This window comes from Halichoerus grypus, chromosome 8 (assembly GCF_964656455.1).
Source record: "Halichoerus grypus chromosome 8, mHalGry1.hap1.1, whole genome shotgun sequence".
NCBI classification, from domain to species: domain Eukaryota; kingdom Metazoa; phylum Chordata; class Mammalia; order Carnivora; family Phocidae; genus Halichoerus; species Halichoerus grypus.
The window spans coordinates 74,426,283-74,444,571 of NC_135719.1; the positions used below are offsets into that span (position 1 = coordinate 74,426,283).

The following is an 18,289-nucleotide window of genomic DNA, read 5'->3' on the forward strand; positions in this document are numbered from 1 at the left end:
ACAATACGGTGTTCTTGTTTAAGAGAGCTACTGCACACTGTAATGTACCAATGTTATATATTTCTCATCAGTTTTTACAGTTTCCACTGATTAAATATATATTGACTCATAAAGCATTACCATCACATCAATTGTCACCAGATGCAAGCATATGTCATTTAAGTATTAACTATCATATAAAAATGGCAGCCTAGTTGTTTAGAAGCCATAATCTGGTACCAGTCATTCCCAAATTTCCCTGATGCATTCGCAGTCACTCAGAAAGTGCTATTACCTCTGTGCTAATCTGCAGCCAAAGGACAGAAAAAATCTTTAGTAACTCTTTTCTTTGATTAAATATTCTATATATTTGTGGTAAATAACAGGTTTACCAATGTAGGAGAAAATGTGTTAGTGGCTTAAAATTTTCCATAGTACTAGAAGATGGATGGTGAGGGCAGCTAAATAAGCTAAGCTCAACACAAATATCCATTAAAAATTCAAATGAATATAAATTGCTACTACGTAAAACCTATGTCATCAATATCATCATCTATAAAAATGAGTACCATATTTGCATCACATTATTTCTAGATGCTGTTAGCTCACTCCTTTATCTATGTTTTTTTTCATAAAGGACAATCACTAAATTCCTAGTTACAGCACAGTAACCTCAAGTGGCTCATAGAATCAACTCATAACAAACAAGTCTGAAGACATTTAAAAACTACCTTGCTTTAGAAGTAGAAAAAAATATGAATACATGTTTTGCTAGGAGGAGAAGTGCATTTTATATGTTAACTATCGTATCAGATGGTGTAGACACTGCCTAGACCATTAAAACCCTCTAGTAACTGATAGGTAATTGCTCATTTGCTGAATGTAGTGGCACAGCAGACAGAAGCTGTGAGAGAAACCATCCTTCCTTGCTAATGTAACATGTAGAACGTGCTGCTACCACAACACTTAATGCTCACACTACTGAGTCATCTTTAATGCAAACACACATTTTCTGCCTTGCTTCTATGTTTTCCATTATAATGCAACACGAAAACAGTGTACATTGCATTCCATCCCTGTGAGGTTTGCACAAGCAGTTCCAAGTTAGACTAAATATTGTATTGCTCTTATTATAGTGGATAAATATTTCAAAGTTTAGGAATTAAATATTTTATTTTTCAGTATGCTCTCTGCCACTATTATGAACTTTTTATAGCTTCTTCATTCATGGGAAATCTTGAGGGTTTCCTTTTTTAAATGTAAGACTATTATTTGTTTCCCCAAACAGAAGCAGATCAGAGTTAACAAATAAGTTCAATAAATCACTTTATACTTGGTGTTACTAAGAACAGTATGCTTCTTCATATAAAGAGACTTTTCAAGGCATGTATCTTTTATCATAATAAAAGTTTGCTAACAAAAAAATAAATCAAGTAAACATTACATTTTTAAGTATACAGTTTCTCTCCTCATTTTTATAATAGTTAGCATAGGTTTTCTTGGCATACGTCTCTTTACTTAACACAGGTATTTCTCACACTAAATTAAGACAACACATCCAAAGATGAGCATGTCCTGAGCTGTTTGGTTGAAATTTCCCACAAAATAAGAAACCAAGAAGCTGTTTATACATTTGCCTTAAAAGAAGTAGACTAATTATGTTAACTGATTTATTAATATATGAAGTTCTTTGTCCAATTATTAAAACTACAAAGAGACCAGGGAGCAATTTAAATGTCTAATGCACCTCAAAACCTCTTTCTTTAAGGTTAATTATAATTCCAAGCAAAGCTACTCTAGATAGGCCCCTTAGGTTTTATGCAGGTTTAAGTAAAATAATAACAATAACATTACCTCATTGGCCAGCTCCAGGAGCACTGGGGCAGTTCCATTTCTCCCCACTCCATTCAGGTACCTAGACAGACAAAGCCAAGTGGTAATGCAGTGACAAGAAAAGGCCAGCATAGACTTGTCAGCATCCCCTGTGTGTACACGTTTCTCCTGGGCAAATGCCACGCTCAACTCTAGTATGCTACTGTCATAGGAAAAGCATTGAAGGGAAAAGGAAAACAAAAAAAAACTTACCTCAAAACCACTGGAAACTTACTAACTGAAGTTGGGGGTGCGAGGTATGAGCAGGTTGGGCTCCCTTCCCTTCCATGAAGACAGAAGTGATTTTGAAAAGAACTAGCCCTGTCACCTGGCTTTATCTATACCACAACCACCTTATGCGAAGAAAGTGAGTTTACTCTTATGGTTTGAAAAAAAGCATCCATTGGTTGACACCTTATTAAGAAACAAATGGAGCAGACCTGTCATCGGTGGGTCAGCACACCTTGTCAGGCAATACAAGGCATCATCTTTTATGTCCTGGATTTCTATCATAACCTCCATCCCTCCTCATTCCCTAACCCCACTATAAAAAAAAACCTACAAAAAAACCTCCCCAAATCCATCCCAGACATGGAAGCCAGAGTGATTTTTTTTTTAAGCAAAAATCTGAATGTGCCATTCTCCTCAAAACATTTCACAGCCCCACATTAAATCTCAAGATTCAATTATAACCACTTAGTACCTCTTACAAATTTCTTCATAATCTGGTTCCCACCTACTGTCCTCGGCCAGTCTCATCTGTAGTCACTGTTCTGCACTCCAACCCTCAGCTGGAGAACTCGTGATTCAGCTTACATGTAACTTTCTTCAATCCACCACAAGCCAGGAGAAAGTTAGGTGTCCCAAGGTACAATCGATGAGCACCTTGTAAATCTCTCCATCACTTAACACAGCGTCATATTGTATCTGCCTAGTTACTTGTCCACCTCAAACCCATCCCCCAATGCAGGGTTGAAAGCCTGACGAGGGTAGAAGAATTGTATTTTATTCCATTTATTATGCCTAAAACAGTTTTTGGCTTAAAATAGGTGATTGCATTATACATACATATATTTTTTCTTTAATAAATGACTGATTAATAACTTTTAAAAGCCATACTGGATAAGAAAAGAGAATTCAATATGGATGTTTTCTCTACAGTATGCCGTTTGAGTGAATAAATTAACAATATCTGTTTGATAGTAAAAATCAAGGTCAACAGATGAGGTCTTCCATGTAACTACCACAAGCAGACACTAAATTATATTATTTCACAAGTATGTTTATGAAGATGTATGATTTTCCTATAAACAAAGTGGAATAAAAGTAAATTATTCAAGGTAGGAAGTCTCAGGATCATTATAACTTCAAAGTAATTCTATTAAGTTCATTTTCCATAAACTGGGGACTTCCTTGAAAAAACTGTTTAGGAATCTAATTGAGAAATAAGCACTTTCAGAAGAAAAGAAAAAAAAAAAAAAAGGCAAGTGTGGTTTAGAGAAAGGTCCCTGGGAACCAGCTTAGCTCAGAACCTCACATCAACTCACAACATTTCCATTGCACTGATAGGGCTGCTCCGGAAACAACCAATCAGTTCGGTCAAGTCTGACCAACTAATCCTGCATTCAAAGCCACCAAACATGCACATTCATTAAGGGTTCAGACTCTGGGTCAGATTAGTTAAGCCTATACTGATATTAGGGTATCTTCACAACTTTCTACTCAACATTCATTTATCCCACAAATATTTCTGAGAGCTAACTTGTATTGGGCCTGTTCCAGGTTCTGAAGGAGCAGCAGGGAACAAATCTTCCATGGTTCCTGCCATCACAGAGATGATATTGCAGTGGAGACAATGAAAACACAGAAATACATACATAATATAATGATATATTCTACGATAAAATGGAAGCTTAGATAGGTTGGTCGGGAAGCCATCTCCAAGTGACACGTGGGTCGAGGCCCATAAGAAAGCAAGCGGGGAGCCATGGGAGGAAGAACATTCCCAGCAAGACAACAGTAAGCACAAATGTCGGGAATGTGCCCGGGGTGTCTGAGGACCAGGAAAGGCTCTAGTATGACCAGAGCAGAGCTTTGAGAGCTGATAGGAAAAAATGAAAAAGAGTAGCTAGACCTCAGACCACTGCCTATGCCAGGGAACTGTTGTTTGGACTCAAAACTCCATGGTTTCACGTAAATGTTGCATTAACCATTAACCAATGGAGTGCCTCTGTTAAGTTTAAAGAACAGGAGATGGTCAAACAATAATCCACTATATCTATATAGAAACATGTTCATACTTAATGCAGTAGAAATTCCTAATTATGAGCTTGTTAAAAGCTGCCTAGTTGCCAAGAAACAAGACCCCAGGGTACGGATGAAACCCGTCTGGGCTCTCTTAGCCGGTGAACAGTAAAGCTCTGAAATGGAACCCCATCCCCCAAGGTCGACTGAGGGGCCTTCAAATGTTGAAAAGGGTAGGCCTGCTTCTGAATATATTTATTCTCCAATTTGTTTCCTAACTATATTCTGTAACACTTCAGAAGTACTGGGGAAAAGAAATTAAGTGAAAATTAATTTGAAGTAAGTTTTCCTTTCTGGGAACTTTAATTGTCTTCTATACCAAGTGACAGATCAGTTTTATTCAAATATTTAGATATGCAATCAAAGGAGCATACTAATTACAGAAAACATTCAGTAAGGACATGATCAGAAATTCCTAATGCTACCCTTCTCTGTATTCTCAAAACATCTTGTGCAAACTTGCAGTGTAGACTTTCCATACATTTACAATGGTTTGTTTCTCTCTCCAATTGGACTGGAAGCATCTTGGGAGAGGCCTACACAAATGAATGCTGAACTTACATCCAACAGATCCTTAGCAAAGGTCTGAATTATAACTGAGATATAAAGATGTGATTATGGATACTACATTAAGGTAACCTGGGCCATCTTCCTAATACCTATTTGTAAATTAAAACTACTTTGCACAGAAGCTATGTGCCATCCTCTAAGCTTTGCCATAGGAGGGCTAAGAACTGTTTATCCTGTGGGTTGAAACCATCCTTACAAGATCTTCATGGAAAGTCCATTTTATGTTTCTTTGAGTGTGAAAGATTTATTAGCATCTAAGATTAAAATGATATGTACTGATTTAAAATATTTTTTAAAGATTTATTTATTTATTTATTTGAGAGAGAGAGAGCACACATGAGCACGAGGTGGGGGAGGCGGCAGGGGGAGAAGCAGACTCCCCGCTGAGCAGGGAGCCTTATGTGGGGCTGATCCCAGGACCCTGGGATCATGACCTGAGCTGAAGGCAGACGCTTAACCGACTGAGCCACCCAGGCACCCCTGATTTAAAATATTAAAAAGTTATTTGATCTTTATTATTTTATAATAATTATTTTCATAATAATTATAATGGCATAACTTCAAAAAACTACCAAAATTCTGTTCTAAGCTTACAGCTGAATACCATCTTTGTTGATTCTACCTTTAAAATTTCTGGAGCCCATCTCCAAGTATGCAGCTGTTTTTCCACTAAAACAGAGCAGTTGAGGGCAGGTACCATGTCTTATTCACATTTGTATACTTGATTCCAGGCTTGGTAGATGGGACACAGTGAGTGCAAAGTAAGTTGTGATAATTAAACAAAAAAGTAGTTCAAATTTTCAGAAACTATTTTTGTCATGTAATGTCAATAACATATTTGAGCTAGCCTTTTTTCCATGTGAAAATCTGAATGAAATTCAATTGATCTGATTCTCTAAAGCTAATAAAGCTTGCCCTCAAACAGTGTATGTTGGAAGAAGGGAAAAGATGGGAGACAACATTTCTAAACCTTGCTATTGATGGGGATTTGCAAATCTGACCACTTGTGAGTGTGTCTGTGTGTGTGCATACATGCCCCCGTGCAACAGTCTGGATGGCCTAAATAAATTTTACCAAGTATGTTTCCTGTTTGGAAATAAAATGCCATTGATACAGGGGTAAAGAATAGAGTTGTTTTCAGAATGCACACCAAGCTGTATCTGTACATACACAACATGAAGATCAAGTGAGGAAATTTCCTCAATAATTCAAAAGCTCGAGAAAACATTTTCAGCTGATATTTGGATACTTTGAACTTTCAGTTAACCATGATGGAATCACACTGTGGACTATATGGTTTATAAATACAGATTTCGAATTCTGAATTGAGATCATCTTAACACTAGCAAGAATGCAGAGACAAAGGAATTCTCTGACTAGGTGCAATGGCGAAACCATTATAAACTTTCTAGACAGTAATTTGGCAACATATAAAATCTTTAAATGCTCATTATTTGCACCAGTAATTATATACATAGAAATCTTAAAAAACTAATCCAAATTGCAAACACTTATGTACCTAAATGTTTATCACAGTATTATTTTTATATTACAACATTAGAAACATATATGTTCAACAGTTATAATTCAGTAAATTATGGTACTTTCATATGATGAAATAATGCAATCAATAAAATGTTTACAGAAAGCTTTCTACAAAGTGATACTATGTTGTACACATTTTTCCAAGTACAAAATTCAGGATTCACAATGGTATATATAGTATGACCTCATCTATATAAAAATGGATTGACAAAAGACTACAATGAAAAATACCACAGTGGTTACCTGTGGCTGCCACAATTATGTGCGATCATCCATTCCTTTCTATACCATCACAGGTGTGCTTAATTTCTACAATATGCAAGTATTACTTTTATAAAAGAAAAAGAATTAAAGAAAGTATTAGTATTGTCAAACTGCTTAGATATGTTTTGATATAATACAATTTGCCTTTATTATTATCAGCTGGAAAACAAAACTCTATAAAGGCCAATTTACCTTAGAGACTACAGGGACATTTAACCAGCACGTTTACAAGAGGCTGTGTGGTCAATCCATCTGAAAGGTAACAACGTGGCCCATCTCCAAGCACAGAGTGCAGGGCAAAAAGCCAGGGAACAGGGTGGTCAAGTAAGAATTTGGTGAGACTGTTTTCTTATTAGACTGTCCATTACAGCCTAACTTCACATTTTTACTTCAAAATTTGTGACTCCTTAAAACAACTGAGATTCTCACATTTAAATAAATTTATAAATATATATAAATATATGTGTATATATTTCTGTAGTCTCATTATTGCTCACCCAAATGTTCATCATTAAGTAACCATATTTACAGGAAAGAATTTTATTTCTGGCTTGACCAACTCAGATAATCCAATAAAGTATGTTCATACCTCAATAATTAAATACACTTTTAAATGAAACTAAATTTTAAAAAGCAGCACCGAGAGGTCTTAGAAATCATCTAAGTAAAATGGCCTTTAAACAACAATGAAAATGACTGTCAGAGGGCAGCCCCATGGCCCGTAAGTGGATCTCCAAATTTCTAGGAAAGGCTCTATTTTCTACTGCTTATGTTACCAAGGCTTTAAAGCCTGGACATAGAACCAAACTTTTATATGATGGCCTAAGATGATCATTTTTATAAACAAAAATGTACTTTTTGACAGGTAAGTAACTTTTCAGTCTTTCTTTGGAGGGTCTGGATTCCAAAGCTGTTGCTGACTTCATAGCACTTTGTGAGCCATTCTTCATTTTTCATGAATGATTTAGGTTATAACTTGCATTCAAATGTTGATGTCACTGAAGAGACTATAAATTTGGAAAAAATCAATTCAAATTCTACAAAGACTTGTTTAGAGGGGAATTCTCCTAGACACAAAAGTGTGTGTGCATATGTGGTGTGTGTATCTTTAACAGACGCTACTACTGAAAACTGAACGCATCTCTTATCATACATGGCACAGTATATAATTTTTTAAAAGGCTAATAACTTCAATAACTTTTATTTTCAATAAACACTTCTCAATTCTTAAAAAACGACTTTCCAGAAACACGATACCGTATTTATTCCAGATACTCATTTCATTCATAAAATTTTTGTGCACAAAAATCATTCATCTAAAATCGGTGGTGTCACTATCGCCACAGAAACGTTGATCTGTCAATCTTAGGTGTAATAATTTAAGAGCATATTTCAGACAGCTTTCCTTTCCAATATGTCCTTGAAATATTTAAGAAACCAACAATTCTAATGCAAACCATTACCATTTACAGTTATAAATTATTCAGTCATATTACAAAGACAGTATCGTTTTTAGAATTTTTTTTAAAAAGCTACTTTATTTTTTTATTTTATTTTATTTTATTATGTTATGTTAATCACCATACATTACATCATTAGTTTTTGATGTAGTGTTCCATGATTCATTGTTTGCGTATAACACCCGGTGCTCCATGCAGAACGTGCCCTCTTTAATACCCATCACCAGGCTAACCCATCCCCCCATCCCCCTCCCCTCTAGAACCCTCAGTTTGTTTCTCAGAGTCGTAGTCTCTCATGGTTCCTCTCCCCCTCCGATTTCCCCCCTTCATTTTTCCCTTCCTACTACCTTCTTCTTTTTGAAAAGCCACTTTAAACCTTCTGTTTTAGAACAGAGGTTGAAAACTATTTATAATAAATTAGGCCGAAATTAAAATATCCCCTGGACACTATGTTGGTGATTTAATACCCAGATTTTCTTTTTAAAATACAAAACCCCATTTAAAATGTGACAGTTGTCTATTATTATCTATCTCCATATGTCCTTACTTGACATGTCCTTTTTCTTCATTTCTAAAATGGCAAACCCAATACTTATGATGCAAGATAGAAGTGAACCAAAATTCAATCTTATTTTCTAATGTATTTTTCAACTTGTTGATCTAAATAAGAAAACTTGATTCGAGAACTTTCATACATATATGTAGATACATGTGTGTATTAACATGCATCTATACAAGATATGCACTTACAGTAAGTTTAAAGTAGCCAACTGAGATTTCATAATACTGTAAGGATTTCTTACATAGTATGCATAACACACAATCAAGATAGTCTCACCATATTCTTTAAACACACCATTTGAGAAATCATTAAAAAAATATACCTTAAGTCTTAAGTAAGACTTGTATCACAATGCCCTGAAATGTTATATAGACAATTAATTTAGTAACCTAATTTATTCATAATTATTATTACAATTAATAGGTACTATGATACCCTCTAGTGGGGCAGGCAGGTCATACCTCTGATAATAACTTTCAATCGCCTCTGAAGTATGATGTTTGGCATGTGTTCTTTTAATATGTTTCTGAAACAAAACAAAAAAAGATCTTTATGTTGTGTCACGCATCAGGTTCAAGAACAGAATGACATATCTCTTCATCCCAATATCTAGCACATAGGGCAAGCTGAATAATAGTTTGGGGATTTGAGTGGTGGTAGGTCTTTTTTCCTTCTACTTTATGAATCTATGCATTTTAATCTCTACTGCTTGGCCAGGATGTCTTCAGCCTGTACCACAAGGTACAGTATATATGTAAAAGCCAACAGGGTCATAGTAATTGAATCTAAATAAGTTTGCTTAGGGTTGCAGAGGGCAAAGAAAAACTTGTTCCCTCTTTCAACCTTTGTATTAATTTTCCCTCAATTCAATTCCATCTAAGTCCTCTGCACTCTAGTTTTACAATCCAATTGCCATTTTTAACCAGGAAGAACATTGCTTAAAAACAACTTATTTGAAAACTACAAAAAGTAATTCCATAGAGACTTGCCACTTGACTGACACCTGTCATCTCATGATAAATGACTCCATTTTCTGCCTCTCTTGCCTTCTGCCACTCCAGCAATGGTCATTTATCATCATCTCTGTCAGCAATGGAAAGCGGCACTGACAGTGCAAGTCAGCAAACATTTAGCACATGGAACCACGCAACACAGGGAAATTATTATTGTCAGAATAATAATGGTTTAGCATAATTTATTACAGGTCCACCAAATAAGCAAAGGCTAGATGTTATTAGACAGATGGATGGGTAGGCTTGGCAGGCCTCCACTGAGACGCAGGCGGTGCTTGATGTGGAAAGGAGAACATCCTCCAACCCAATCAGAGAGCTGGCAGTTCAATTACAAAGAAATAAAGGGACATTCATCATTCAATTAGGCACCTGTCAACCCTCACAAAGGAGAAAACTTCTAACCTGGTACTCCTGGGAGAAGATGCTCAGCAGAGTGGCCTGCGATTGACTGGAACAAATAAAAGAAGGACAAAGTTAATTACTGGAGTGCACGGCAAAGAAACAAAAGAGAAAGGAGCTTCAAAGGTAGGCCTGCTGCCCTGTAATCTAACAGAACATGAAAACAAGTGTGGAAAAGTTGTTCCAGATGAACACCTCAAACAAAGGCTTCCTGCTGCTAGGTCAAGGAGACAGAAAAAGGGAAAGGGAAAAATATGGATGGTCTCGGAGCAAACGATCATACAATTTGGACGTTTTTTTAACTTTAGAATGATTATAAATCATGCCTGTAGCGTGCAGTTATGTTAAAACAGACCAAAAGGAAGCAAGGTTTACTTCCATTAGTAAGTGATAAGAGTCAAATCCCATAAACAGTGGAGAACAGGCGGTTCACTCGCTGGCAGCATTCTAAATTTATTTTGTTAGCGGACAGGTATCCTCTCCTGCAGCTATCTCAGAGTCAGGGGGAAAAACTTTGGTCTTCACTAGAAGTAGCACCGAGAGACCACTGGAACGTTCCTACTGACACTAGTGGGCTTTGAAAATAGGAGCTTTCACAGCAGAAAGCCGAGGTCCTAGGGGTACGTCATTCCCAAAGACGGCCATAAGCCTTATGCATCCAAGACTCCACACAATGTCAAACACTTGGCAGTGAAACGACCTAGAAAACACTCTTCCCAAGTGGGAATTTGCCTATCACAATTGTGAACATTTAGAAATGGAACAGAATTTTTTTTTCCTCTAAAAAGCAATCAATATCCTACTGCTACTCTTTTTGATTGCCCTCTGTAGATATATCTACCTTATCATATCTTGAGAACAATTAATTATTTCTGATATATTTTCTACTAAATGCTATCTGAACAAATTACAGTGTTAATAATTCGACTTTTATGGTACACCAAAGCACTATGAATAATTAAAATTTTTCTATGCGTGAATGAAACCTCTTAAGCTCATCACAGGTAATTTGGAGAGTGTGAAATAAAAACAATGACAGCATATTTCTTTACTCGCTGCCACAGTGTTGTCATCTTCTGCATACCATCATAGATTTGGCTTCAAAACCCTTTCCATTCTCATCAGACTACAAAAAAATAGGTTAAAAAACACAAACACTGTAAATGTTTAGCAAGGAAAACCGATCGTTACTAAAGAATTGCTTCAATAACTCAAAAGCACTGAGATTGAATAAAAATTATAAAAAAAATTATAAACTCGCTATAGTCCAATTTTTTCAGTTTCCCTTTAAAAATGGAAACCACCTTTGAAAAAGCCAATTTTACACATAAAATCTTCCTATTATTCCTGGCTTGCCTGAACTTCATATGAAATCACATACCCTAGTAGGGTTTCTGACAAACAGCTTCTGAAAAAAAAAAAAAAAATGGCAAAATTAAGCCCAGATCCTTACAAACTACTGAATAAGTCAATACATTAGATATTTATGTGCAATAAATAGACCCCCTCCTCATTGTACAGCAAAACATATTTAGGTTAATCATTTAATGATGGACAAAATGTTGGTTTCTAAGGGTCAGAAAATATGATGGCAATAAATGTGCTTGTAATTGGCAAGTTGGGGACCAATGACTAAGGAGGAGGAAACGAAACTGTGAATAAAACAAAAATGTAACTGTGGACACCCAGAATGGGAAGACTAAGAGACAGCTGGAGAAATAAGTTTAGGAATAAACAGTTTCAGAATAAGAAGTTGGTCAAGAGTTGAAGGTACTGTAAAAACAGAAGATGAGATAATGTCTTTAGCCAGGAAACTACCTTTAAACTGCTTAGAATTCAATTCAGCAGAAACTGTGGACAGAGACTATGAAGTAACCCATTTTCTCAGTGGCCAATGGGGTTAGAGAGAAGATTCCAGGAGGAGGTAAAACTGGCCTAGACATAAAGAGAGCAAATGACATACTTAGCACAGTAAAAAGGATAGACAGACCTGGGTCCAAAATGCTTTGGGTTTGGTTGACTAGACAAAGCTGTAGAGAGCTGAATGACCTCTGCCAGGTTATTTGCCAACCAAGCTCTGTTCGTGTATGTGCTAAGCTTACAGAAGAGTGTTCTGAACATGACTCATACCTTAAAGAGCAGGAAAGTATTAGTGCAACCAAGACATTGACTCCAGTGTATATCATTTGTTACTTTCCTCCGGAGTGTTAATTCTGAGAAGATATTCCAAAGGGAAAGAGGCAAGAGGAGGTTAGAGCAATCACAATCTTCAAGGGTACAGCTCTGAAGAGCTTACCATGTCTGCCCTTCCCCCACTGCAACCTCCCAGTGTTTGATTTGATTGGCAAAGAGTGCAGAAGTTTTGGTATAAATTCAACAATCACCAGGTTCACAGGAATATGGTTTTCAGCCAAAGAAGAGGGGAGAAAAAGACACTGTGTAACTGAAAAGTCTATCTTGAACACCACAGTCAATCAGTCAGCAGTATTCACTGAGCATCTATTCTGTCCCAAGGTCATGGGTAGGGGGAAATATGCCATCAAGATAAAAAAAAAAAGAAAAGATAAAGTAACTGACTTAGAGGAAACTTTCAATATGTATGTGCAGCCAAAAAAGCAAAAATGAGAACACTGTCAAGTACCAACATATTTTTTAGGGATCTAGCAAAGCAAATCACACTCTGCATTCTCACATATTTCAAGACTACACTGGCTTTGGAGCCTACATGTTTCCCTTAGCATTTTGTGTTTTAGATTTACATGTTCAAAAATAGAGTCACTGATTTTGCACGAATGCCCAAGATATATTATTAAAACCTCTTCAAAAAATCAGTTTGTCTTTTTTCCCATGCTACCCTCTCAGATTACGCACCTCACCCTGTAGCTTTCTGAGAAAAGAAGAGCAAGCCAGTGGACCCCTAGAATGGCTATGTAAAACCTTGTCTGAGTCATATGAACAGCTACACAGAGCCGGAGCCATCATACTGCAACAGTGGATAAGCAAGCATGAGATCAGAGCCAACAAAATGAGGATGGAGGCACAGAAGAGAGAAAGAGCCCAGGGCCTTGAGAACATTGTTCAGATGCTCAAGCAACCATAAATTGAACTGACCACGCTCCATACTTCTTCTGAGTAATAATATATGCTTTTTTTTTTTAACCTTCAAAAAGAAGAAATATACCCACTCCAGTTTCTATGTATTCTGGAAATAGGAGACGTGATGGAGGAGGAGAAAAGGTACTCCATCATGATGGCACATGTATGGGATGCGCTACTTGGAAAGGACTGTTCATTTTTGTCCTTTCTAATTCTCTTCTTAGCTGGCAGCTACTGTATTTGGCTTCCTTAAAATTGTTCCTCTGCCTGTCACTGTGTCACTAAATTGATATACCCAGAGATCATAAATTGGGCAGTGTATATATGATTTTTCCATACAGACTTTAAATATTGATGGAGTACTATTTACTCTCATTTTATATTGCATCCAGGACTCTTCAAATGTCAGGTGTATGAAAAGGCGATATACCAGCTCCCCATTCAATATTTAACTCAACATGTCCCCAAATCTGTCCAGCTAAGATATTCAAGTAACCTGAAGCATATTAGAGAAAATGAACATCAGAGGGTTTCATGAGTGCTGCAGAGACTAAGAGCAGACAGAGCTCAGCACAGTCCTAGTTGCAATTCAACTTTCATATAAGAAGGAAGTCCTCACGTTCCCAGTGGAGACTTAAAAAAAAAATAGAATCTTAAGGAAGAAGATACCACACATTTTATGTTCTTCCTCTTTCAAGTACCCAACCTCTGAAAAAAGACCATAAAAAAGTAAGTACCGTTATTTAATTTCCAAGCTCCTTTTGCGACAGAATCTGGGAAGCTTAAATGTCTACACTTTACTGAGCTCAAAATTCTCTGAGCAAAATAAATATTATTTCTGGGACTCAGAAAGCAGTAACCAATTAAAGGGATATGAAGCAGGATACTCCTACAAAGCAATAGACTTGGAGACCTCATGGTTACAAGGTGCAACCTCTCTAAGTCTGTGAAAGAACACAATGGAACACTGGCTCTTTGTGGTTAATGATTCAGAATACTGGTCAAGGAAGGTGTTCTATGACAGCAGTGCATCTACCCTCCCTCACTCCCACCTTCCTACACACCTACACACAAATTTCAAACGGAGAGCCTTCCCCCCCCCCATAAAATCAAAATGAAATTCAATAAGATAGCAAGACTTGGTACAAAAAAAACACAACTTTTTTTTTTTTTTTTTTCAGGAACATACAATGCAAAATGGAAAGAATCTGGAGAGAGATTACTGATACTCTGATACTGGGGGGTGGGGGAGGAGCAGACAGGAGGAGAAAAATAGTTAAATTCAAGAAATAGAGAAATATTTATGCATTCTACCTACTTCCCCATTTCCTCTCTTCCCAATTTTCAACTTCATATCAAGGTTGCAGACTATATTTTATGCCCAATCATGGCAAATATTCCCATAAATGACTATATACATGGCAGCATTAGGCTTAGCAATAATCAATTATCAAAAAGAAAATTTTGAAAGGCTATAGGTGTTATATATATGAAAAAAGAGTGGTTACTGTCCCAGGCTCTTAACTACTCTTGCTGATAACCTGAAGTCACATATAAAACAGCTCTACAACAAGAGCTAAAATTTATATGGATATTTACTTTGTGCTAGACACTATACTGGGCACTTTGTTTTACCCCCACAACAACCCTCTGAGGTCAGTACTATTATCTTCCTTATTTTAAAGATGTGGAAATGAAGGAAGAGAAGTTAAGTAATACACACAATTGCTTATTTGTAGAGTGGGGAATCAAAATCCAGGTCCAATTCCCAAACCCAAACTCTTCATCTCAGTGCTAGTCTTCCTTTCCAAAAGTTCCCAGAAATCAGTTCTACATGTTACGTGTACTAATAGCCCTGCTTGAGCATTTATATGCTATCACATCACACTCTAGACAACCCTGCAAGGTAGGCACTGTTGCTTTTTTAATAGGAAATTGAAGTTACGGATGTTTTGAGCAAATTCTGTGGCCTTAGACAATATTCCCTTTTTAAAAAAAAAACAAATTGCAGTTTTCCTTTAACTAGCTACATAAAAATGCTGCTCTTTTTTGTGTTGAAAGATAAAGGAACTATTGACTTCAAGAAACAGGGTAGGATTAAAAAATTGTTGGGTAATTTCCATTATTGCTGCTGCAGCTAAAGTATATTCTGTTAATAACCACACCATTGCCTGAAGTGTCTCTATGTGACTGCATATATGTCTTTTGTTCAAAATGCTATTTACTGCATATAAAGCAGCTTTAAATCCTTCCCTGAACAACACAGTATAAATAACCCAGTCTTGACAACACCCTCTACAGGTGTTAATTTTATTAAATAATATTTAATGAAGGGTTTCCTAGTTAGAAAATAGTATATATTCTGTGTAAAGTGCAAAGATGTCCATTGTTAGCATTCTGGCATAGATCCTTCCTGTGTTTTTATTCTGTGTCTGCTGTGAGTGTTTGTGTGTGCGTGTGTCTACGCACACACATAAACATTTTAAAAACTAAGTTTTTAACATACTTTTTTGTCACATGCCTTCATTATGTAAGATATTAACATTTATCTACACCATTACATATTACTCTTTTTAAACTATTTTTATTGTGAGACACAATAAGAAAAAAAAACAGAACAAACGTACAGCCAATGAATATATGAAAAACGAAACCACACAGAGCCATTAAGTAAACAAACAGAACACTGCTAGCACCCCCAAAAGCACCCTACTTGATCACCAACCTTTTCCTCTCACAAACGAACCTGATCTTTATGTTCATCTCTTTCTTGCTTTTCTTTATAGTTTTACCACCCAAATAAGTATTGCTAAGTTGTATAGGTGTGCTCTGCCTGTGTGCAAACTTTACATTAATGGAAACACAGTGTGCTCTTCTGTATCTGGCCCCTTCATGGGACAGTATGTTTGTGAAAGTTGCCCACGTTATTTAAGTGCAGTTAAATCTTTCTCATTGTTATAGAGTATATTCTACTGTATAAGTATATACCACATTTATCTATTCTATTGTTGATGGATATCTGAACTGTTTTCAGTCTTTTGCTAATGAAAATAATGCTGCAGTGAACAATCTTGTATACCTTTCGGTGCACATGTGCACACATTTCTAATGAATATAAATGTAGGAGTGAAATTTTGGGTCATCTGACATGCACATCTCTAGCATCAGTAGATGTCAAACAATTTTTCAAAGTGTTTGTAACAATTTTAAACTCCCACCAACTTTAAAGGAAAGTCCCCATTGCTGATCATCCTTGTCTCATAGCTTAGTACTTAGTCCATCGCTTGCTTTTTCATTTTCTTTATGGTATCTTTTGAAGTGCGGAAGCTTTTCATTTTGATGAAACCCAATTCATCAATTCTTTAATTTGATTATTCACACTTTCCGTGCATCTCTTCTAAGAAATCTTTGCCTACCTACAGTCATGAAGATATTCTCATATATTTTCTTTTAGAGGCTTAGTAATGTTAGCTCTTACATTGAGGCCTATGATGTATCTTGGATTAAATCTGTACATTGATAGGAGATAGGGGTTGCAGTTTGTTTTTGTTATTTTCATACGAATATGTAATTGACCACATACCATATGCCCACTGAATTATCACTACTGCCTTTGAGGAAACCAAATATCTGAAGGCTTATTTTGGGACTTTCTAATCTGTTCCATTGATTGATATATTTATCTTTACACAGATACCACATTATTTTGATTATTGTAGCTAAACAATGTATATTTAATGTAATTACTGATATATTCAGGATTAAATCAATCATCTTACTAAATGCTAACTGTCTTACCCACTTTACATTCCCTTTCTCTCCTTTCTTGTCTTAGTTTCAATTGGTTTAATACTTATTCTTCATTATTTGAACACTGGCAATTTGGAAGTTGTACATTCTTTACAAGTTATACTATTCATTTAATGATTGTCCTACATAATCACATGCCTCCTCAAATGATCATAATTTATTATTAATTAGTGTTAACTGTTGCATGGAAAACACAGAAACTTCTCAACACTATCTACAGTTCTTCCCTCCTGCAATTAAGATACTATGGGCATTGTTTTAATTCTGCATATATCTTTTTTTTAAATTTAATTTTATTATGTTATGTTAATCACCATACATTACATCATAGTTTTTGATGTAGTGTTCCATGATTCATTGTTTGCATATAACACCCAGTGATCCATTCAATATGTGCCTATATCTTAAAGTCACAAGGCATTGCTATTGCTTTATAATGTCTCTGTTCATTCAGATATACCAACATATGTACCATATCACTGCCCTTCCTTCCTTCTCCTCTCTTGCATCTGGAATAATTTTCTTTTAATAAATCCATCAGTACAGATGTGTAGGTGATGTCAAATCTTGGTTCTTTCAATGATAATGTGTCTTATTTCTCTACCTAGTTTCAGGATTTTTTTTTATCTTTAGTTTTTCGGACTTTTAACTATAGTATTTATTTCCCTTTTTGCTTAGAAACTGTTGGACTTCTTAAATATGTGGGTGGGTATCATTCATCATTTTGGGAATATTCTTCATCATTATGTCTTCAAACATTGCTTTAGCACTCTCTCTTCTCCTGAGACTCCAAATAAGTGTACTGAGCCCCCCTTACTATATCCTCCATCTCTTACTCTCTTCATATGTTCCACCTTTTTGTTATTCTTTGTTATTCTGTGTTACATTCTGGGTATTTTCTTCTGTTCTATCTTCCAGTTCACTAATCCTCTCTTCAATAATGTCTAATTTACTGTTAAATCCATCCAAATTCAATTTTTGTATTTTCCACTTGTAGATTTTCTATTGGATTATTTTTCAAAAAATTCCCCGTAACGTGCTTCAATCTTCTTTTTTAACTCCTTGAATAAAGCACAATTATAAAAATTCTGTTAATATTCCAATAAGTACAGACCCTTTAAGTCTATTTCTACAGCTTCTACTAGCTTTCATTCATGTCACATGTCTACTTATGTGACTGAGTATCTCTCACTATATGTCATTCTACTTGAAAAACTGCTTTATAAATAATTTGAAGACTAAAATGTTATCTTTCTCCAGAGATAATTCTGATTTGATTCTGGGAGCACTAGAAGTCTAGAATCAGCTTAGTCCAATTTTGGGTATTAATTTTGGGGGCCAATGAGGTGAACCTCAAGCTGACATGTAGAGCTGTCTTACTTTCAGCTCACATTTACTCCTAGGGTATGGCCCTT

General features: G+C 35.9%; 1 protein-coding gene across 4 annotated transcripts in view; it reads right to left on the minus strand.

Moving 5' to 3' along the window:
- The window catches only part of CDIN1 (CDAN1 interacting nuclease 1), a 254,139-nt gene that overhangs the window by 194,291 nt on the left and 41,559 nt on the right, over window positions 1-18,289 (minus strand). For 3 of the 4 annotated variants that reach the window (XM_078053403.1, XM_078053402.1, XM_078053405.1), the window contains exons 2-4: window positions 9,972-10,017; window positions 9,018-9,082; window positions 1,834-1,894 (exon numbers count right to left, since the gene is read on the minus strand). In XM_078053403.1, the coding sequence (XP_077909529.1) occupies window positions 1,834-1,894; window positions 9,018-9,082; window positions 9,972-10,017 (172 nt within the window). The remainder of the gene's footprint in view (window positions 1-1,833; window positions 1,895-9,017; window positions 9,083-9,971; window positions 10,018-18,289) is intronic. The other variant, XM_078053404.1, reaches the window with a different exon arrangement.